General features: G+C 41.7%; 2 protein-coding genes across 5 annotated transcripts in view; both read right to left on the bottom strand.

The window, feature by feature from the left end:
• The window catches only part of LOC139939620 (3'-5' exoribonuclease HELZ2-like), a 43,477-nt gene extending 42,098 nt beyond the window's left edge, over window positions 1-1,379 (bottom strand). For all 3 annotated transcript variants that reach the window (XM_071935658.1, XM_071935661.1, XM_071935660.1), the window contains exon 1: window positions 1,179-1,379. The gene's annotated coding sequence lies outside the window, so the exon portion shown is untranslated. The remainder of the gene's footprint in view (window positions 1-1,178) is intronic.
• Window positions 1,380-1,998: 619 nt separating this feature from the next.
• The window catches only part of LOC139939426 (3'-5' exoribonuclease HELZ2-like), a 40,572-nt gene continuing 18,915 nt past the window's right edge, over window positions 1,999-23,655 (bottom strand). For both annotated transcript variants that reach the window (XM_071935322.1, XM_071935323.1), the window contains exons 22-40: window positions 23,346-23,635; window positions 22,585-22,777; window positions 21,574-21,800; window positions 20,868-21,101; window positions 19,452-19,836; window positions 17,480-17,746; window positions 17,034-17,141; window positions 16,556-16,631; window positions 15,808-16,094; window positions 11,348-15,333; window positions 10,940-11,037; window positions 9,807-9,956; window positions 8,957-9,384; window positions 8,264-8,460; window positions 8,007-8,109; window positions 7,122-7,352; window positions 6,623-6,779; window positions 6,032-6,199; window positions 1,999-5,278 (exon numbers count right to left, since the gene is read on the bottom strand). In XM_071935322.1, coding sequence (XP_071791423.1) covers window positions 5,172-5,278; window positions 6,032-6,199; window positions 6,623-6,779; window positions 7,122-7,352; window positions 8,007-8,109; window positions 8,264-8,460; window positions 8,957-9,384; window positions 9,807-9,956; window positions 10,940-11,037; window positions 11,348-15,333; window positions 15,808-16,094; window positions 16,556-16,631; window positions 17,034-17,141; window positions 17,480-17,746; window positions 19,452-19,836; window positions 20,868-21,101; window positions 21,574-21,800; window positions 22,585-22,777; window positions 23,346-23,635 — 7,692 coding nt within the window. In that variant the 3' untranslated portion in view covers window positions 1,999-5,171. The remainder of the gene's footprint in view (window positions 5,279-6,031; window positions 6,200-6,622; window positions 6,780-7,121; window positions 7,353-8,006; window positions 8,110-8,263; window positions 8,461-8,956; window positions 9,385-9,806; window positions 9,957-10,939; window positions 11,038-11,347; window positions 15,334-15,807; window positions 16,095-16,555; window positions 16,632-17,033; window positions 17,142-17,479; window positions 17,747-19,451; window positions 19,837-20,867; window positions 21,102-21,573; window positions 21,801-22,584; window positions 22,778-23,345; window positions 23,636-23,655) is intronic.

Genomic DNA, 23,655 nt, shown 5'->3' with positions numbered 1-23,655 from the left:
GCACCTGTTAGTTAAAGGTAGTTTCATAAAAAAAGTTTGCTATGTTGTATTTTGAAACACTTATTCTTATAGATGGGCCTGCGATTTGGCAGACACGTCAATTTACAACGTCAAGAAATCATTAGTTTCAACTGATTCAAACCACAACCATCCTCAAGAAAAAAAAACATCCGTCTAAAAATTTAAGCTCAAAACCTTCATATCAATATTGTTGATAATTATTATTGCAACAATCGAATGAAACAAAAGAAATTGTTAGTAAATTGCATTACTCATCATTTTTAAAGTAATTTCACTTTAAATCGTAGGTGAAGACGGGGGGGGGGGGGGGGGGAGAACCCCTCGGCCCAAAATGAGGTTCAACAAATGAACTGGATGCCCACAGTCACCAAAGTCTGAAAAACGAATTTCTTCAGTTCACCTGCAGTGCATTGGTCTATTTATTACTGCTTTGTATCGGTTCATATATTTAATCGGTTCATTTTGTAAAAATCGTAGCATTGCCACAGACAGAAACGCCACTGCAACATTTGCAAGCAATGATGGGTACCGTCCACTCACTATGCAAGAAGCAAGTCGGGCCTAATCCAGGTAAACCAACACTTCTCGGAAAAGCGGAATGTTAAAATGTAAACTGGGCCCCACCCTTTCAGACGGCTGAGCCGCACATTAAATACAGCGCACCAGTTACAGATCAGGGGGAAAAACAAGAAAATGTTGCATGATTTGGGAAATTCCCATTATCGGCCTAGAGAGGCGAAAGGCTTTAATTAATGATTTTTCAGTCTATTTAATCACAATATTCGGGGGCAAACAAATGCTACATCAATCTGTGTGTGATGAAAAGGCCTGTGGGTTGGCATGGGTGGTGGTTTCCGCCGCCCCCCCCCAAAAAAAAAAACCATTACCACTGGCTATAAATAAGCCTTTTCATTAACAACAAGCCTTATATTAACGACTGGCCTATCTGCGCACCCGTCGTCCATAGGTCTATGATGCTGCCTGTTTGAAATTACCATAAGGCAAACAACAGCTTAAAACAATACTTATTATAATAGCTAAGGAGCGGCTAATTGGTGTCTAGAGGTGGAGTGAATTGATTTAATGAGAAGGTTAAAATACAATCTGTGTGTAATCATAAGTATTTAGCAGGAAATTTTAAAAGCAATGTGACTTACACTACAGTGATGTGTCGAGTTGGCACTGCCACTACCCGGCGTCTATTTGGTTGCTTTGTCACAGTCCCGGATGCACTTTCACTCTTTCACCATGAATGCCATTTTATAATATACACTTTTTGTACTTGATAAAACACTGAATTATCGTAACTAGTGTTGAAGCTTAACCGACAAAATTCTTGGTTGGAATCGTTTTTTCATCACGCACGGAAATTCCCGCAATAATAATCAACTGCGTGAGAAGGGGGATTCCCCTTTCAGCGATCCGGTGAATGTCAACGTTGGTGGCGCTTTTATAAACAGTCTAGTCCGCGGCCGTTTGAAATAAAAACAAACATGTGCTGACAACTGTACTTGTTCCCCCCTTTTTATTTTGGAGGTTAGCACTCGAGTGTTTGAACTATCCTTAAACAAAAATTCGTGAATGAGTCAACTGGTCACGGCTCCATCTTGGAAAACTTGGACAAGAAAAATCTGATGGCCCTTTTCGAAACCATGGCTTCGGCTTTGGATTCGGCCTATAGATTGGCCCCGCGGTTGTTTCGTCGACAATTGCGCGTGCCTTGCGTACGTGCTCAGGGCTTCAGACGAGAGGACTGAGTCTAAAGCCGAATCCACAGCCGAAGCCGTGGATTCAAAAAGGGCCTATGATACACAAAGGCAAGGCATCCGTAATATGACGTCAAAGACGCATAATGGCCAATCGGATCACAGTACACCCACACGCGGGACAGTTTCTGGCATGACACGATCGTGATGAATGGCTGTTCAAATTGTTTACTTTACCCGCCAAAAACTCAGCCAACGCCGATTCACAATGGTTGTTATCCAAATTTTATTTAGTTCTCACTTTAGTATGTTTGTAAGCACATACATCCCAATGGCTTACACAATTATAATTCATCCAAAGTATAGATTCTAGGCCCTATATACCATGTGAAATTTGTTTACAATTAGTGTGACCTCACATTCTTTGAGTATTCTGGCAGGCACAACACTGCACAGGTCATATGGGAAAGTTGACATTTTGTGTCATAATTTCCACATAAATCCAAGAATGATGAAAGTAAAAGCTGGACAAGTTTTGAGATGTGCCGCCTTTCATCATATCAAAAGTTGATACAAATTAGACAGTGCAATCTCCATAAAATATAAGATTTTATAATTTCTTCCATTAGGCTGTGTACAAATCGTGCCTGCAGGAAGTCCAGGCTCTGTGGCTCTTTTGTAAACATGTGATGTCACAGGTCACATCGTCTATAGTCTATTTTTATAGGTCTGTGTTATAGAAAACTACTCAGTATTAAGTGTGAACCAAAAACCAACCACCGACTTGTGAAAGGTACTGGCGGAAATTGTTTGTACCTCCTCGTTCCCATGGTGGCTTTATGCTCTCTTTTTTCTCATAGTCAATGCTCACCAGGGGGACGAGGCTGTGTGTGCATCAACCCCCCCCCCCCCCCCGGGCACTGCCACTGATCAAATGTAATCCCCTGTAATTTGTTTGTTTTCTACTCTAACAACATACTATTTTAAATAAAAACAACAAAACCTGCGTACACTTTACTTGTTTCAATCAACTTAACAAAAGCAATCACCAATAAACATTGAAACCGAAACTTTTTGAGGAATGTTTTTTTATATTTCCTTTTTAGAAAGACGGTTTAGAAAGTTGCTCTAAGATTTGTCTGCAAGATAATAAGTGTCATCACATGATTCGTTATCTCGATTATTGTATACAATTTCAGACTGGTAAAAGCTTACTATAATACTAGACTAACTACAACAAATGGACTGTAACTGAATAAGTAAAGTAATTAAGTCAAATGGTTTTGTCAAAGAAGGATTTGTAAAGGCAAGTGGCATGATTAGTGTTTTTACATCTTCAGTATGGTTCCTTTTCAACATTGAAAGCGGATTTTGAAATCATGCTCGTTATCTTTATTCTTCCATCTTTAATTAAAAAGATTCATTATTCAGGGTGTAACATCAGAAGTTGCTATGGACTTACTTATACTTAACTATTGTTAATTTATAGCAAGAAAGAAGAAAACTATGGGCAAACAATACCAAACTACAAAAATGTAACTTTCTTAAAAAACTAAAGGACCGTCCAAGAACAAGAGGCATTCTAGAAACCTAGCCTTGTGTGCTCTCTGGCTCTTGCTCTGGGTCTTGGTTCTGGCTTGGGGTCCACTACCAACTTCTGAGCAGCGTACATTTTGCAAAAATATTTCCAACATCAAACAAAGTTTTAGCCGAAGAGTCTAAGCCAAGGTTTGTAAAAGGCTTTCAAATGTTAACCCCTTTCCATTGAAATTAAGCATATTACACCAAATAACAATGGCAATTTATCGAAGAATCACCAGACTTAAATTGGACCCCAAACTACCCCAAATGTACATGACAGTTTCATTAGCAATTTTTAAAGGCAGCTGTGTTAAAATCTGTAACAACAAAAAACATGTCGCTTTCACGACCAATATGCATAAGGCTTCAAAAACTTTGGTTACAAAAGCTCTGCATACACTGTACAACTTGTCTAATGTGTAAAATTGTCTATTTAACAGATAACCTCTTTGACAAACAGACCCCCCAAAAATATCTTTTCTTCATACAAAATCTACATGCTGTCAAAAAACATATAACTTACTTATTTTATATACTCCGTGGAAGTATAATATTTAGCGAGACAAGTTCTCAAAAGAACATATTCAAAAGAACATAATCTACCAAGCAAGTAGATATACACATACTGCATACCAAATATACAGTGATACCTCACCATGCAGTGTCTCAAAACACACATTACTTGTAGTGTTTCAGTTAATGTTAAAAAAAAGTATCCATCCATCCTTGTTCCCACAATTCTCATCCTTGTCCCCCAGTCTTGGTTGGCAGTAGTAGTACCAATTGGTGCAGACCCTTAACTGTTATCCATTACTAAATGATTGGCTCAACCGGCACCGATGGCTTTCAAAAACTGCACTTACAAAATATAAAATGTCTACTTCACAAGTCCATAATTGGTACTTGCTGTAGATCTCTTTCAACATTACAATATCTTTACTCCCATCTCCCCAACCACTTAAAAATACACAGCTGCTCAAAAAATTTCAACAAGCTTTTACGTTCAATCTATTACTTTACAATTAATCTTATTACATTATTTCTGTTAAAAAAACCAACGCCTCATGAAGAGATAAAATCCAATGGAATGAGTTTGAAGTAATCAATAGTATTAATGTGTCATAGCTCACATAATATGATCTAGCCTTCTGATTGTCTAACATTTAATTGAATGCGACCTCACTAAGGTTCAAAGGGCAAACAGTATGGTCCCTTTTTGTATTAATGTAAGTGCACACTACTGTGGTTTCAGGGAACCCAACATGGTAACAAAACCCAATTACAGCATCAGGAGGAAACTAACTAATACACAATTTTTAAGAAATGCTTTGTCTAAATATTGATGAATAATCTATAGACAAATCTGAAAAAAAGAAAAGAAAAAAGGTAACTCCCTCTATTGACAAAACTTATCAACTGCGGTGTCTTTCTGCATAATCTAGGTACTGAAGACACTGCAGCAATGACGGGCGGTGCTCAAAACTTGCGCGCCCGGATTGGTGTATAGAAAGAGAGGAAAAGGAGTCACTTGGGGTAATACCATGTCATGTGTACAATTTCTGACTGGTATCCTGCTCATTTCTGCTCAGCAGCAGAAATGTTTTAAGCATTTTTGTTTCTAGGAACCTTGGCCCAAATTTTTATTTGTTGCATATTGCTCGTTACTGGTATTCAGCTGTTGTTTGCTTATCCTGAAAATCACGTGGAAATTTGGTTAGTAATCCTGTTTTTTATCAAGGAAGAACATTTCATGCTAAGCAGGTTTTTGTGCTTAGCAGCTCTATGAAACTGGGCCCTGGTCGTAGAATTGCAATATCAATCCATACAAGAATTCTGTTTTCTCTCCAATGAAACAGCTGACGGTTACTGTTTTCGTAGGAAATTACGAGCATCGACGACAGCACCGTGTTCACGATAGACATCAATCAAGTCCTTCCACTTGTCATGCGTCTGAAGCAGATACTGGTTACCTGTAAAGAAACAACAACAATAAAGCGTTAAAGATTAACTTTTTTAAAAAATCTTTCAAAGCGGGAATACACGAGTAAACAACGAGGTCTAAAGGCCCCGATAACGAGAACGAAAACGATAACGATAAAAATGCACGCCCTCGATTGGTTGAATGAGCCTTGGTGTATTCTGGGTGGAGCAATTCAACCAATCGCGAGCGTGCATTTTTATCGTTCTCATTTTCGTTCTCGTTATCGGGGCCTGTTTGACCGGGCCTTTAGGACCATCAAAGGCACTGGACACTTTTGGTAATTACTCAAAATAATTGTTTGCATAAAAACTTACTTGGTAACGAGCAATGGAGAGAGCTGTTAATAGTATACCACAATGTGGGAAACGGCTCCCTCTGAAGTTACGTAGTTTTTGAGAAAGAAGTAATTTCTCACTGAAACATTTGGATTGAATTCTATAACTCAGCTGAGGTCTTGAATTCAAGCATCTGAAAGCACACAACTTGTGCGACAATTATTTAAGTGAGAAATAACTTCTTTCTGAGAAAATACGTTACTTCAGAGGGAGCCGTTTCTCACAATGTTTTTTATACTATCAACAGCTCTCCATTTCTCGTTCCCCAGTAAGTTTTTATGCAAACAATTATTTTGAGAAATTACCAAAAGTGTCCAGTGCTTTTTAAGCACAATGCCAGACAGCTCTAAATAACTTTGCATTATTGCAGGTGCATGAACAAAACTGCATTCCCCACATCTTCTTACCAACAATGATGAGTCCCCGTTTTGCTCTTGTGAGGGCGACATTCATCTGGTTCTCGTCGATGATGAAGCCGAGATTCTTCTGTTTCCAACCCATGCTGGCTTTCTCCTCAATCTCAATACGTGGCATTGAACGCACCGTCGACATAATCACGTAGTCCCATTCACTTCCTGTATGGAATCAGAACCAAATGTAATGTTTTTTGGGGGGGTTTTTTTGGAAGGGGGGGGGGGGTTTACTGCGCCAGCAGGGTGGATATGTGCGCAGGGTGGATATGTGCTCATTTCAAGTCCTTATTATAATATTTATTATTATAATGCTACTTTAACAATACTAGTAATAGTTCTATTTATTTATTTTTTTCAGAAACAAATAGTATCTTTACTTAGAAAGAAAAGTACAAAACATCAATAACCCTGGGGAAAAAAGCTTTCTCCAGAAGACCATCAGAGCATTCTGATCGAAACGTCGAGTTGAAACCGATGGTTCTTTTCAGAACCACCCCAACTCATTCAGAGACTATCATCACATGGTAGTACGGCAAACCTTTCTATATTATATTTCCACCATGCAAAGTTTCAAATCCTACAAACCTTGACTAGTGATAACCGTCCGCACAGAGATGTTCTTCAGTCCGTGCTTCTTCAGAGCGGTCTCGATCTCGGCACATTGGAGACGATACTGAGATAGAATGACCACATCTTCTGAGTTCACGTTGTAATGTTTGACCAATGTGGTGGCCATTCGTACCTGATGAAAGAAAGTAAGCCGAGGGAAAATCAATAAGGAATAGAGAAGACTAGCCAATAGAGAAAATAGGAAAGGGTTTACAAGTTGATAAACCCTGTCTTCTTACAAGACACAGGACCTGACACACCATTGAAAGGACAAGTGCCACAGTCTGACTTAAGTCCGAAGCACTGAACATTAAGACTCAATTCAGCTGACACATTCTCATACTATAAATCTTGCTTACACCATTTTGGTAGTCAGTTTTTAAAAAATGTTTCTGAAGAACCATTTCAAATTAATTCAATTTGAAATCAGAGCATACTTTTTATCAAAGTTGAAAAAGTAAACTGTCTATTTTACCACGTGTTTGACTTCCTGTGGGTTCGCCTTAGACTGTTCGTTTCCTTCGGCCGTCTTGACCGTCAGCGTTTCTTCTTTGCCATATAGGTGACAGAAACACAGTGGGTAGTCCACCCCACCGGGCCAGATATTCCTTGTGAACGGGTTGGTTCTCCGTTGTTTCACAATGTCAGCCGTCTCCAGTTTGCCGCTGTAGAACGCTTGGGAAGGCAAAGAGCAAATGGCTTCGTGCTGCAGATGAATGTAAAACAAAAACTGGATGTAAAAAATAGTTACTCATCGAGAAAAACTCTGCTAGGGAAACCCTAGCAGAGGCCCTAGCAGCGTCTTTTCTCGATGAGTCTTTAGTTTGTTTACAAACATGGTTGAAGTAAAAAAAAGACATGGGGCAGCATGTGATAAAGATCGGTCTCCCCATTCAATCCTTCAATTCGGACAGAGCCTAACTGAATACATAACCAAACATAACGATTAACATTATAAGGCGCTATTCCATCAAGATCATAGCGCACTAGAAAGAAATAATGAACATGGAGAAAGGTGAGTCTTTAGGACTTTAGGCAACACAGATAAGAGTAACAGATTCCCTAAGGACAGTAGGGAGATTGTTCCAAATCAATGGCCAAGCTACCACACAGAAAGCTTTTTGACTTAGAACTTTGTGGAGAAGTGTAATCTGACAGTAAAGTGGTAATATAACGAGGTGTAGTTTTGTTCATGCATTTAAAACAAGAAGAGCATTTTTAAAATGGATACATTCTCTAATTGGTAGCCAATGAAGTTCCCTAAGTGATGGGGTAATATGTTCTCTCAAGGGTGTGGAACATATTAAACGAGCTGCACTATTTTGTAAACTTTGAACTATGTCCAATTCATATGACTTACCATACGATACTGGATCGTGAGCATTTGAGCCTTCCTCTCGTACTTCTCAAGAAGGGATACCTCCATACCGAGGAGCTGAGCCGTCTTCTCTTGAATAATCGGCCTGAAGACAAAATAAACAACCACTTGTTTTATTTATTCTCTTCAAAAAAGTTTAAAAAACACTGAAGTGTAACATTTTAGGGCAAACAAAAACCAGAATTCCATTTCAAAAATGGAGAAATCGCATCCCTGACACAAAGAGGTCAAAATCTTACCTGAGCTGTTTATGATCACCAATCAGGACAATCTGGCAGGGGTTGGTGCCCACCAGGGGTATCAATGTTTCCGGTTCATTGCACATACCAGCCTCGTCCACAATGCACTGGACGATATTGGTGAATGACCGAATGCGCTGGCTCCCAGACGCGTTGCACGTACATAAGATGATCTCATGTTTCTTCAGCTCTTCTTCCTAAAAAAAAAAGAAAGACTGGATCTTAAATGTTGTTAAAGGCAAGAAAACTGGAGTAAGAGACATCATAAGGACAATAAAACAAGCAAAATGAACCCAACTCTTCGTGAAATCCACCCCTGGACATCTTGGTAATGATCAAAGACCAGTATTCTCACTTGGTGTATCTCAACATATGCGTAAAATAACAAATCTGTGAAAATTTTGACTCAATTGGTCATCGAAATGCAAAATAGTGAAAGAACAAACACCCTTGTTGCACAAAACTGGGAGGGGGTGTCCAGATGCCTAGAAAAGGCTTCAGGCCTGAAGTCTTTTAAATATAATATTTGAGTGAGAAATTACCTCTTTCTCAAAACTACTTTAGAGGGAGCTGTTTCTCACAATGCTTTATACTACCAACAGCTCTACAGCTCTCCGATGCTCAGGTGTGCAATAATATGGGAATCTGTGCTATAAGACTTGTTCAAAATCCTCCATCGAAACAAAATCTCACCTCAGCGCGTCCGATTTCCTTCCTGTAAGCTAGTATATCTCGAAGCTTCACCTTATACCCTTCTGTTCTGAACATATCTTCATACTTGCGGATGTTGGAACTGTGAGTGTTAGAGCTCTGCCGAATCAATCGATGCAGGGAGATTTCTTTAAGGTGGGGGTCCATCTTGGCGTCGTGATCATTCCCGACCTTACGCGTTGTTTGAACGGCCCCCGGGATCGGGTAATCTTTGGTCTCGATTGTCTCGCTGTAAACTCGTACTAGTTTGACGTCCAGTTTGATCAGATACCCCGATATGACGTCCACTGACTTATTGGAGGGTCCACAGTATAGAACTTGTGGTCTTCCTTTGGCGGAGGGAGGCAGACTCTTGTTCATGTTAGTGAAGAAGTACGCCAGATGGGCACCAGTGATTGTCTTACCTGTGCCTGCGGGTAACAAGGAAAGAGCAATGTTATACAAAAACATACTTTCAAAACCAATCTATGACACCATCTTTGAAATAGTTACAGTATCATATACTAAATCATATGAACCACATGAGAGAAAACAAAGAATTAATGTATTTTTCGCATTTTCGCTCTAAAGCTTTAATATTTAGTCTCATTCGTAACATAGATGGTTCTTATGATTTGTTTAGCCGAGTAGCGCATATTTGTTGCACAGGCTGTATACACTCCAGGGAGCTGAGATGGTTTAAGGAATGAATTATATGGCCAAGTGACCAGGGGTAATAATGTACATACATGTAGGAAGCGCTTTGAGAAGCCCTTCGGTGTGTAAAGCGCCATTTAAAAAACAAATATTATTATTACTATTAGTTTAAAGATGGTGTCAAATAAATACATACCTGGAGGTCCTTGGATTACAGTGAAAGGTTGTGAAAGAGCCTGACGTAAAGCGGTTGATTGAGATGGATTTGGAGGAGCAAAGGACGAGCCCGGTATCTCGTAGGAACGGACATTCAGGGCAAGGCGTGGCAAGAACTTACTGTAGGGATCTAGAAATAAAAAGACATTTATTTCAACTTATCAAAATCAATAAGAAGAAAACATAAGTACAATCAATATAAAAAATTATTTGAGTGGTGTACTTTTCTTAAAGGATTTGGGTTCTTTTCCAAAATGTCCATAGATTTACATTAAACTTACAGGGTTTGAAGATAATGATAGTGGAAGCTTCCCTTCAAATATTACTAGCTAAGGTTGTGTAGTTTTTGAGAATTGAATAAAACAATGTCATGAAAATACGTTTGTAAATTATTTTCATGACATTGTTTTACTCATTTCCCAAAAACTACAGCACCTCAGCACGTAATGTTTTCAGGGAAGCTTTCTACTATCATTATCTTCAAACTGTGTAAAATTTAGTGTAAATCTGTGGACATTGTGTTTTTTTCCTACAAAAGTTACACAGACCCTTAACTGTTTCTATGTCTTTTTCTTAGGTTCTTTTTTACTGTTATGCGCTCTCGGACAGGCTGGTCCTGGAGAGAGTGAAATTATTTATATTTATTATGATTGCAAACCTCACCGAATTATACACCAACCATGCAAAGTTTCAAATCTTACTTAAAAGCAGTGGACACTATTGATAATTACTCAAAATATTTATTAGCATAAAACCTTACTTGGTAACGAGTAATGGGGAGCTGTTGGTAGTATAAAACATTGTGAGAAACGGCTCCCGCTGAAGTAACATACATTTAGTATTTGAGAAAGAAGTAATTTTCCACGAACTTGATTTCAAGACCTCAGAATTTGACTTTGATATCTCAAAATCAAACATCTGAAAGCACACACCTTTGTGTGACAAGGGTGTTTTTTCTTTCATTATTATCTCGCAACTTCGACGACCAATTAAGCTAAAATTTTCACAGGTTTAGGTGCATGCATACGTTGAGATACACCAAGTGAGAAGACTGGTCTTTGACAATTACCAATAGTGTCCAGTGTCTTTAAGACATTTTGTGTAAATCGGTACCTTCTTCATTGGCTCTTGGCTTCTGCAGGAGACAAATGTCTCGAATTAGCGGTGAGACTTTATCGCTGTCCAAACTACGCACTGCTGTCTCAAGACGTCTGCAAATAAAATATCAAGAGTTAAAAGGGAAGTTATATGCTTTGTAGCCACTCTTACAATAAATGGCAACTAAAACCTTTGGGTAAGAAGCCAACTGCAGCTTTCCATAGTATAAAACATTTACAGAACAATTTCACAGAACCACGTAACACTTCTCAGATTGTGTATCCCTATTTGAGATTATTTTCCTGCATCCACATATTCGCCACGGATTTCCATGTGTTAAACATACACAAATGACAAACTTTTGTAAACATTCAATCTCAAGTGTAGCAATTGGGTGTTTTTGACAATCAATCTAGAACTTACCTGTCTGGTTCTGTCTTGGGAATCAACTCCACCGTACAAGTTGGCACTTTATCCGATTCCAAGAGAATGTCCGGGAATGGAGAGGAGAACTGTGTCACGTTAAGCTGCACCACCATCATCCCTTTATCCTTGGTCGCATCGATTGTTGCAGCATGGACGACGAACATCGCTTTCCCTGGGTGGACGTTACACGTCGGACGGTTCACGCGCGGTTTGCTGTCGATCTCTCTGAGATGAAGCTGAGTAGCATGCGTCAGAGCGATGTCGCGGTAACGGATGCACAAAAAGTCAAGATGAACTTCAGGATCGTCATTTGCAACTTCCGTCTTCTCCTTGGATTTGTGAGGGTGGCTGAACCTGAGGTGATGCTCTTCGCAGAAGCTATCTGGGATGGTGAAGTAGCCTGTGTACTCATAGATTGTTGTGTCTTGGTTGAAAGTGCGGTCCCAGCGAATCTTGACCCCATGAATGATAACAGTCTCGTCGTTCTGGATGGCGTTGTGAGCCGTCAACATCTCAATAATGGGCAGCCAGACCTTCTTGTACTTGCTGATGTTCTTAATGTTTAGAGGCCGCTCTAATGCCACCTTGGCAAAACTCTCGATTGCGTTTCCTCGATGCTCAGCGCAGAGGTGAAGTTTTGGTGTGAGGCCGAACAGCTGGATGCTTGGTGTCAGTACACCCATCTGAAGAGAGGCGTGAAGTTGGACTTGAACGACATCACCCCTGTCGAAGCTCCTTGTGAAGCTTATGAAGAGTGAAGGACTGTTTCCATCGCCATTTTCACAGGTCACCTCCACTACAGGTAGGTTTTGACTCTCATGTTGATTGCGCTGGTTTCGTCCGGCTTCCTTGTCTTGCTGTCTTTGCTGGTGCTCCATCGTTGCCATTGCGACAGCATTCCGTATCTGGTAGATATCCTCAGTCTTGATCCCAGTCAGAATCTCTTTCCAGAGGTTTGCGGAAACCTGTACGATGAATCTCTCCTGGTCAAGTCTGAGTACGCCGTCCTTCTTGCCTTTAACTCCGTGAGGAGAACCACTCAGATCATAGATGCGATGCTTCCACATAAGCTCCATACTACTGCTACCTTCCTCTATGATGGGTTTCTTGAGTGGCTTGAGGAGACGAAGCTGTAGACTGCGATGTCGAACCGAAACAAAACTCCGATAAGGAAACGACAGATGGATACTGGTTTCGGATGTCCTTTCAACAAACGAAAGGATTGGCTGAGGAGCTAGTTTTAGTTTCAGAGCAAATTGCAAGGCGCGGGTTTTTCTCTCGAAGCTCTTAGAGTTGATGGTCTGGTTGGTGCAGTGGTGGCAAATCTGGGAGAGCTCAACTGAGGTGTACGGGGGCTCTACATCAGCTTTAGTGCCAGGTAGTGTATTCACCAGCATACGGTGAACCACAAGGTCGATGTAGCGACGTATCGGAGAGGTGAAATGAGTATAAGCATCCTTATTCAATGAGAAGTGTCTCCTTGCAGGTAGGCCTTGGTGATCTCCAGAGCTGACGTAGGCGCCTTGTTCCATGACATGGAAGTAGTTGGACCGAGCTACAGACTGTTGAGGATGATTATCATCGCTGCAGACGATATCTACGATCTTCATCATGTCATTTTGCTCATCATCCGTGACCAAGTCATGAAGTTTCTGCCATTTTGACTCGAGAACATGAACACCTTTTTCCGTTTCTGACGGAACAACTTGTTGGAATGGTTTTGATTGCAAGTCAACGCTATTCGGGAGATCTTGGCCGTGTTTATCCAACCACTCGAGAACGGAATCTTCACTGGGCGGGAGCTGTCGTCTCAGAGGTGTGCCCTCCGGATACTTCTTAAGAAGGTGGCGTGCCACTTCTTCATTGGCCATAAGCATCATCTCTTCAACGAGGCAATGAGCAAGCGGATGTTGCAGCTCTTCTTCTTCCGATTCATGATTATAGGCAAAGCAGCCAACTCCCAGACGATTTCTTCTACGTTCCTTGGCCAACTTACTCAGTGTCAGTACTTTATCTTGGATGATGGAGTTGCTCTTCTTCTCATCACTGGTCATCGTAATGATGTTCTCAGCGTCCTCGTAGGTCATCTGGATTTTAGATTGAATCACAGACCTCACAATCTGGACTTCATCGACAATCACACCATTCTCATCCAAGGTGATGAAGACTGAAATGGTCAGCCTGTCTTCTTCCGGTAGCAAACTACACAGCCTATTACTCAGCTGAGGTGGTAGCATATTCACAGTTTTGGCAAACGACGGGTAGAAAGATGTTGCTCTCTCTTTTGCTTCTTCGTCGAGGGCAGTGTCCGTCTTGACAAAGTAAGAGACGTCTGCGATGTGAATGCCAACCTGGTAGTTGTTGTCTACCATTTCGACACTCAGAGCATCATCGAGGTCCTGCGAGCCTGGTGGATCAATGGTGAACACGTACTTGCTTCTGATGTCATGGCGAGACTGGATGTCCTCTTCTGGTACTTCCCAGTTATCCTGGTAGTCGGTTTTGACTTCCTCAAGGACGGCCGGTCTCCATTTCTCCCGGATGCCGTGGACAAGCTTGAGGATTCGAAGACCATCTGCTTTGGTATCTCCAGGGGGCAGCTCTTCTGTGATGATACCAAAGGGATAAGGCGTCTTGGCTTGCCACTTCAGGTACTGCACAACAAACAGCTTATTTGGCCGGTCTTTCAGGGAGACCAGAATGTTCTTCTGGAACTGAAAGCCATTCTCAGTACCCCTGCTTATAGCAAAGATGGAGACGGTCGACAACTCCGAAGTATGACTCCTCTTGTTCTTTGTTCTTGGTTGGCTCCCTCCTTCTTTAAAGGTACGAACAAAGATCTTCGGGAAGGTCCTGTCGATTGGCACCATCAATCCGTCTGTGAATTTATCAATAGTGCAGACGATCTTCCTCAGGTAAGGATTAGCAGCTCTCTTCAAAATGAACGTCACCCGTCCATAAATTTTACTTTCCTCCTTTCTTTCCTCGGTTTGGGGTCCGTATCCAGCTGCATTCTCCAGCTCATCTATATCGTCAAGGATTTCCACGATGACCTCGTCGAGGTTGAGAGCCTTGCCCCGTTTCCTCCTACTTGTAATCAAGATCTTCATGGAGGAATCTTCATCCTTGGGCAAGGCGTAGGTGTGGCCGCTCAGATCAAAATGAAACGAGCACACCTTGAACTTCTCAGGGTCTCTCGCAACTTGGTCGAGATGCTCCTTGCATGTGTTTTCATCCAGCATATCTTCTTCCAAGTCTTCCTCTGTATCGTAGTCCTCAAATGTGTCTGCTCCGACGAGCCGGGATCGGTCATAGTTATCTTCAATCAAAAGCATGGCACCATACTGCTGTATCATGCGGACATTGCGCTTTTTACGGGCAGTCAGAAGTTGACTGCTTAGTGTTTGTCTAGGTAGCTCCTCAGGAATGTCGGGTGTGCCGCTCAGCGGCTCCTCATCTTGTTGGTTTATGTCATCACCGTCGTCCCTCTCGTTAAGGGTACCTGGCTCGCCAGGCTCTGCGACACTGGGTTCAATCACTTCCAGTTCTCCTCTATCTTCCCTGATCTGTCGTTGAAACTCCTGCAAGATGGCATCCTCGAGATCCACATCCTCATAATCATCTCCCGACCAATCGTCCTCATCTGATTGGCTTTCCATTCCGTTTTGCTGAGCATTGTTAGACGTTAACAGAGCAGGGAATTCGTCGCTGGTCTGCCTGTTCAATCCTCCGCTGAATGCATTCCCGGCAACCTGAGTGCCGCGAGGGGAAGCACCAGTCGGCAGGTTCCAAGGATTCTTTCCCACCGTTGGCAAGACTCCATTTTCTTGACCCTGACCCCAGGAGGGTCTTGTTTGACTCTGATCAGCGCGAGGAGGTGAGGTGTTGCTCTTTGACGAAGACGGCTCGAAGGTTTTGGCAAATGGATTTAGACGCTGCTTTGCAGATTCTATATCCTGACGTATCCCTTCTACAGTGGTTCCCTGTAAGCAGAACATAAAAAAGGTAAAGACAAGTGAACTAATAAAAGGCCATAATTCTTTTCAAAGTCAAAATGCCAAGAGCTCTCCCTCTCCTTCCCCTTTTTCTCATCCCCCCCTCGATCCTCAAGGGCACTACTACATATAGACTAACTGAGTCGTTCTAAGCCCTTTCTACTTGAGCCAAAAGGGTCTTCCTAGGTCTTATAAGTCCTTTCTGCTCTGAGCTGACTGGGTCTTAGATCTTATAAGTCCTTTCTGCTCCGAGCTGACTGGGTCTTAGGTCTCACAGGTCCTTTCTGCTCTGAGCTACTGGGTCTTTCTAAGTCTTATAAGTCCTTTCTGCTCTGAGCTGACTAGGTCTTAGGTCTCATAAGTCCTTTCTGCTAAGAGCCAAAGGGGTCTAACTAGGTTTCATAAGTCTCCTCTGAGCCACTAATAATAACAACTGAAAACTCATCAAGGAAAGATTCTCACCAGTGGGTACAAGCTTTTGTTCTTTTCACACTCCTTGAGGAAAGCCTTCCAGGTCGTTGAGCATTGTCCCTCGGAGCAGAGAGCAGTCGGATCACCGGTGATAATGACCAGTGACTGGGCGCGGGTTAAGGCAGTGTTCAGGAGCTTGTGGTCAGACAGAAGCCCGTAGTAGAACTCTTCGTCTTGCTGGGTGGAGGAACTGTTTTGCGGAACGACTGTCAAGCGAGCCTTCTCCAGGGTCTTGCGGGTTCGGACTGTACTGATGAGCAGGGCTCGAAACTGTTTCCCTGAATAAGAAGCATAATAATAAGTTTAAGGCGAGTAAAAATTGAAACATATTTAGCGTCCGGGTATTACAAAAAAGGAAGGAGGAGGGGCTTTTTATTTTTAAATTTTTGATTTGCAAGATGGCCACCATTCTTTTTAAAACTTAAAATATGTACATGGTTGTATTGTTCTTACCTTTCCTTTTCCTTTCTAGATGGCTGCCGACACACGCTGAGCTATTTTCAATACTTTATTTGCTGAGATTGTTTAAATGTATCCCTTGTTTCCATTTACAACAACAAAGTTCATATTATAAAATTATTTAAAATTATTATTAAAAAAAAGAAGGCGGCCTCTAAAAAGGAGGCGGACGGGGTGCTACACTTTCTAGCACTATTATATATTTCTGGTACAAAAAATAAGGATGGATGAATGGAATGTAATCTGTAGTGACCATTAGTAACTTGTGAGAAAAACAAACCTTGTACATTGTCCACAGTTTCCACTGAGATGTCCCCAAGTCCTCTTCGCCGCATCTCTGTGCGAATCTGACGAACCTAAAAAATAGATTCAAGTTGGCAACTCCTTTAACAACAAACAAAACTTCATATGACACATATGCTTTTTGTCAAAGCAGCCCCCCCCCCCCAAAAAAAGCCCCCAAACAAGCAATGGGTGTCTTGGTTGAAGACACAAGTGTCAAGACTGAAACACCAGAGCTCGAGCTGGTGCTCTTAACCACTCAGCCACGACAAGCCACAATTTTAAGTGTCCATCCGTCGATTTCACCAAACTCTTCCCAACTTAAGATTGATCTTAAGACTTATGACGATTTAAGTTCCGTATTCATAGACGTTAGGACGCATTGAACCCATCCAAAGTTAGGATGGGTTACTCGTCCTAACTCCAGATAGAGTTTATCTTAGCGTTTTGAGAAAATCGACTGCTGCCAGACCTACCTGCATAGAGTACGGTGTGATGATTCCAATGCTGTTCTTATTAAACTTGCCCCAGTTCTCCGGCCATTTACGGCACAACTCTTCCACTCTGAACACTATTTCCATCACCTAAAAACAAACGTTCATTTACATAAAAATACACGTTATCAATTTCAAATGACAAGCTCTTGAAATTAGCATTTCAGCTTTTATGTCCGTGCTGAACATTGAGCCAAAATATTTAAGATTAATTAATAGAATTCTATAAAATATAGCGCATTTTTTCAATAACCGTAGGTAGCCATTTATACCTCTGGGTGAAGAGAAGCAATTACAGTAAAGTATCTTGCTCAAGGACACAAGTGTCAGGACCAGGACCCGAATAAACACCCCGATGACTTAACCACAGGAACTTGAATTTATGAAGGCAATGTGCTTGTTTAATGCATTATCATTTCTCATCATACCTCATGGTTGTTGACGTAAGACATCCCTACATGCTGGTCCTCTCCTTTCACTGCGCAGAACATCAACGGATAGAAATCCTTGTGTGCTGGATGGTTGCCATGGGCTCTCAAGTTCTCGTGGTAGTACGTCTGAGCGATGAAGTTCAGTATTGGCTGACAAGTACGATAGTTGTACGTCAAGAAAACACTACTGGCCATTTTGTTAATGAACAGTCGCTCCAGAAGGGACTTGTTGAACTTGGCGTTACGCGCAGTCTCACAGAAAACCTTCAACATTGAAAAGGTTCAGAAGTAAATGTCAGTCTCCATACATGAGAAACAATAAAAAATAAAACTAATGCTTTGAGAACACCCGATGGGCTTCTCAAAGCGCTGATTATTTTTTTTGAAATAGATCGTACCGAAAAAACCCTCGTTGCTATGAAAGTGGCCATATTGTCGGGCAGGTCGTATGCGCGTACATCAATGACGCACCCAACACCAGCGTTCCCGGTTTGATTCTTATGGCACATGCTCACACAGGCCATGTTGTGGGCAGGTATTTGAATGGTGACGTCATATTCGATAAGGTCTATATGAGACCCTTGTAGCACCCTTAAAAAGCACCTGTACAGCCAGGAATACCAGAAAAACCTGGGCAAATCGCTCTCTTTAACTATAAGTGTACAGTGTTCTTTTACTTGCATTAATAATAATAATAACAACAACAACAACTGCATTTATATAGCGCCAAACACCTCCAAAAGTGCTCAGAGGAACAATAGAATAATTATGTACGCGATGAAGTGAACATAAGTGTTTTGAGAAGACGTGTTTTGATGTGTAGAGGGACATTGTTCTATAAATGAGGTGCAGCAAACTGACAACTACGTTGACCATATGTTTTGGTGGCAATATTAGGGATAATTAACAAGGGTGTCTTTGTTAGCAAAACAGAGGTTTCTAGTAGGAGTGTATGGAGTGAGTAGATCTTAAACCAAAACCAACATTTCTTCATTGTCTTCTTTACAAAAAGTTGGTATGATGCTTCCATTAGGATGCTTTGCTGACTATATAATTCAGATTCATATTCAGAACAGTGATTTTAAGCACAAGATGCATGCATAAACAACACCAAGAGTTGCAGTCTTTTCTGATGAAATTCAGATGTATGTTGTGTATTATTGTTTTGTGTAAACGCTGTTATATAGTTTACAATGGAGAGGGTACTAAACACTAGTTATTATTATAATCATTGCAAAAAACAGTTAATGGCCTGACGTTTCGACCCTACGTTTACATTGGTTTACTCAGCAGGATCCACAGCAGAGTCTTTCTCGATAGCTAAATGACAACACAACAAACATGAACCACAGGTATACACATAATGAATGTTTATGAGTGCAATGGTGCGAATATGTTTATGAGTTGAAGGATGTAATGTTCTATTCAACGAGGCGGAGTCGAGTTAAATGGAACATTCCAGCTTTCAACTAATGAAAATATTTGCACTATTGCACGAATGAAAAACATTCATTATTTGTTTTATATAACATCCAAGTAGATCTTTGTCATTTTGATTGGAAGTTACAACTTTCAAAACAAAGCGTAGGCCTACAATTTGTAATTGTGAAATTGCATCTGTTTCTCTTTTGGTCGGCCTGTTGGATTCTGTACAGATATTTTGAGACACGCAGAAGCTGAATGCTAGTAATTTTACCAATATGCCTTGCAGTAACACTGCTGCGTTACCAAAGACACGCGCACGCAGTGATGTTTTTACTCAGCTTTTTCATTCCATCCGAAAAGTACTATTGCACGCTGCAGCGTGCAATAGTACTTTTCGGATGGAACGAAAAAACACGGTGAGTGACTCAGCATGCAATGGTACTTTTATTTGCTATCACGTGACGAACAATCCTCCAATCAAATGGCAAGGATCTGCTTGGGTGTTAACTACTAATTATTGCTAGAACAAGTAATGGTTCTTTACCCTTGGGCTCATCTGCAAGTGGTCACCAGCCAGCATGACGCACGTATTCTGCGATGCTAAAGTCAGAGGTTGAAGAACCGCCGGTTCCAAAGCCTGACCTGCCTCGTCGATCAAGATGTGAGTGAAGTGACCCTGAAGGTTGTACTCCAGCAGGATGCTGGACATCGACAAAGTTGTGATGACGATGTGATACTTCATGATGGTTTCGGCATCTGGGATCTGGATATTGTGTTTCTCATCCAGCAGGACATAGGGGCAGACCATGGGATCGATGGAATTCAGTCGACGGAAGGTGCTGTAGATACGCAGCATGCGTATCTTGTGCTTTTGCCAGGTGGCTTCCACAAATTTATGCAGAAACTCAGTGATGTACCAGTCGGCAGCGCTGTAAGGAATTTATCGTGATACTGTTAATAGAATACAATACAGTAAAATACAATAAATAAATTTGGCGCACTCACTCATTAAAGATGGTTACAAAGGGCTGAACAGAGCCTGGAGGATTAACCAAATAATACAGTGAAACATGCAGGTTATTGTTCGTTAAGATGAGTTTTCAGAGCCTTCTTAAAATACCTTTAAAGCGTCGAAGGAAGGGGATCAGCGGTAAGCTTAATCAGCAGATGAACTGTGGAACCTCATTACAGATTCAAGGGGCATTCGAACATAGGGGTATCAGAACATAGGGGTGTCGTAACAAAGGGGTGTCGGAACATAGGGGTGTCGGAACATAGGGGTGTCGGAACATAGGGGTGTCGGAACAAAGGGGTGTCGGAACATAGGGGTGTCGGAACATAGGGGTATCAGAACATAGGGGTGTCGGAACAAAGGGGTGTCGGAACATAGGGGTGTCGGAACATAGAGGTATCAGAACATAGGGGTGTCGGAACAAAGGGGTGTCGGAACATAGGGGTGTCGTAACAAAGGGGTGTCGGAACATAGGGGTGTCGGAACATAGGGGTGTCGGAACATAGGGGTGTCGGAACAAAGGGGTGTCGGAACATAGGGATGTCGGAACATAGGGGTGTCGGAACATAGGGGTGTCGAAACATAGGGGTGTCGGAATATAGGGGTGTTGTAATACAGGGGTGTCGGAACAAAGGGGTGTCGGAACATAGGGATGTCGGAACATAGGGATGTCGGAACATAGGGGTGTCGGAACATAGGGGTGTCGGAATATAGGGGTGTCGGAACATAGGGGTGTCGAAACATAGGGGTGTCGGAATATAGGGTTGTTGTAATACTGGGGTGTCTGAACGTAGGGATGTTGGAACATAGGGGTGTCGGAACATAGGGGTGTCGAAACATAGGGGTGTTGTAAAATAGGGGTGTTGGAACATAGGGGTGTCGGCACATAGGGGTGTCGGAACATAGGGGTGTCGGAACATAGGGGTGTCGGCACATATCTTCAATCACCTGTTGGACTGTGTGCAAATCAGAATTCTGCTGTGTGGACGTTTAGCAACCGTGCGCTTGACGGCAGTTGCTAGGGTATATGTTTTGCCCGTGCCGAATGGTCCGTAGACTAGGACGGGGCCAGCACCTTGCATGGCGTACGAGTCGCTGCCTCCATGAGAGGAAATGAATGCCGCCGCCCGCTCTTGGTAGAGATTCGTGTCCGTGAGTTGATCTGCCTGGACAAATGGCAACCTAGAGAACATTGGTAGCAAAAGCAATAAACAAATGTGATGCAAACTATAAGACGTTTGTTTGTAATAACATAAACGAGACAAAACAGGCTAACAATGAAATTTAACAGATTTTTAAAATTGTATCATACGTTATACTGACAACTTCCTTCCCAATAAATTACATCAAAAAGGGTTTGAGGTTAGCCTTGAAAAGGAATGTGCTGATATATGTTCAATAAACAACTCAATCTCAACTCAATGTTCAATCTCAGTTTAGTTCTCTCACATCTATTGGTGTTTCTACTTTCAAATTTGTTTAACCAAAGTGGTATCAAAAGTGTGGTATTATATATTTTTTTAAATAAAAATTCATCTGCAATCATTAAATTGTGAAAGGAAACGGGCAGGGATTCTTAACAGTTTTTTCTTTATATGGCCTTAATCTGGTGGTTCAAATCACGCCCTAGTCATTTTGTCAATATTCCATTCACCTCTGCTTTGTAGGCGGGAAAACAATGTCCATGTTGTGAAGCTTCTCTACAGCATTGTGCATATGACAGAAGGACATTCTGTTTAGCTGGAACTGGATCTGAACCTGTCGTTCCTGACCACTAGTCAGGTGCTGTTCATTTACGCAGTCTCCACTGAGGTTCAGGCTAATGGAGTCTTGGTTGTGACTCCCAAAGTCCTGACCGGGAAGGATCACGGCTTCATAGACCTGCGTAATTTAAACAAATCACAAGCAAAACTGACAGGGCAAGTTTTTAAATAGTTTTAGATTTGAACAAAGAGAAGTTGACTGGATCGGGACTTGAACCAACGACCTCGGGATTAAATGTACCAGTGCTATTACCTACTGAGCTATCCAGCCCTATGTTGGGGGTCTCCCTCTTTCATCAATATCTTTGTTTGGGTGTGCCAGTCAGAAGCCATATACTGCCGTGTCAAACTTAATTGGAAATAGGTTTTCGTGTTTTTGTTTCGTTGAACCATTTGAATGTTTCAAACTTACTTAATTTGTACCCTTCTAAAGATTTGATTAATATTTTATGTTTTGGGCTCCTTTAAAGACACTGGACACTATTGGGAACTGGCAAAGACCAGTCTTCTCACTTGGTGTATCTCAACATATGCATAAAATAACAAACCTGTGAAAATTTGAGCTCAATCGGTCATCGAAGTTACAAGATAATAATTAAAGAAAAAACACCCTTGCCACACGAAGTTGTGTGCTTTCAGATGCTTGATTTCGAGACCTCAAATTCTAAATCTAAGGTCTCGAAATCAAATTCGTGGAGAATTACTTCTTTCTCGAAAACTACCCTACTTCAGAGGGAGCCGTCTCTCACAATGTTTTGTACTATCGACAGCTCTCCATTACTCGTAACCAGGTAAGGTTTTATGCTAATAATTATTTTGAGTAATTATCAATAGTGTCCACTGCCTTTAATTCCTTGTTGCCAATCAGCCATTTGCGTAACATCCCTGAAGAAAATACCTACCTTGTTTGTCTTGTCAAACTTGAGTAGCATCTTTTGGACACTTCTGTTGATGATCTGGCTGGCCTCCGAATCGTCAACGAGGGCCTGCTTTAAGTTGATACTGCCGAACAATTGACCGGACGTGGCGTAATGGTGGCCACATCCATCCTCCTCAATGGTGGCTGTGACTTTCAGAGTGCTCGCAATGGAAAATCTGAATTGATAACAAAATGGTGTAATTTTGAGATTGTTTGATGTCTTTCACCAACGTTTTTGTTTCACAGAGGCGAAAGGCGATGCCAAGAAACTGCTTTGGCAACCTGATAAAATGTAATAGATTCTTTGTCAAAGCGCCTTTGAAAATACTTATAGATACCAGTGCTACATAAATCGTAGAGAGTGGGAACGAGTCTCAGTCGTGACACTTGTGCCCTTAAGCAAGACACTTGACTGTTGCTCTGTCCTTTGGATGGGACGAAAGCCGTTGGGCCCGTTTGTTGTGTACCGCACAGAACCCAGTGCACCTATCGAAAAGAGAAGAGGGCGCCCCTGTGTTCATGGCTGTTAAATGCGCCATAGCACCTTGTAAACCCTTATACGGTGCTACGTATTATTGAGTCTCAGAATTCACAACTTCAATAACTTCTTTCTGTAAAATTGTGTATAATAAGCGCCCAAGTACCTTGTTGGTAGATAACTGCGCTACATGCATAAGACTTATTTTTACATTAAATTATTTTGATCAAGTAATTAATTGATTGACAATCTGGAAAAGTCATTACCTTGCGATTCGCTTAGTCTGTTCTCGCTCCTCCAGGTGCAACATCTTCTGCATGTGCAGTTTGTAATTATCACGGTCGAGTCTACCAAGCTCAATATCGTCAATACTCAACGACGCCGGTGGTTTGTACGCAGCCAGGATCTTCTTCTCAAACAGCGCGACGGCGGGCGGCGTCCTGACATCGTCCGGGAACTTGACGATCTCGCAGTTGCTGCTGTCCCACGTCTGAATCTTCTTCTCTCTCTGTATCTTCTTGAAGGTTTCAAAATGCTCCTCGGAACCCACATGAGCCTTAGAGATAAGAAGTCAAT

Source organism: Asterias amurensis, chromosome 7 (genome assembly GCF_032118995.1).
Source record: "Asterias amurensis chromosome 7, ASM3211899v1".
Taxonomy (NCBI): Eukaryota; Metazoa; Echinodermata; class Asteroidea; order Forcipulatida; family Asteriidae; genus Asterias; species Asterias amurensis.
Note: the sequence above shows the minus strand (reverse complement) of the source record. Positions and strands in the feature narration are given on the sequence as shown.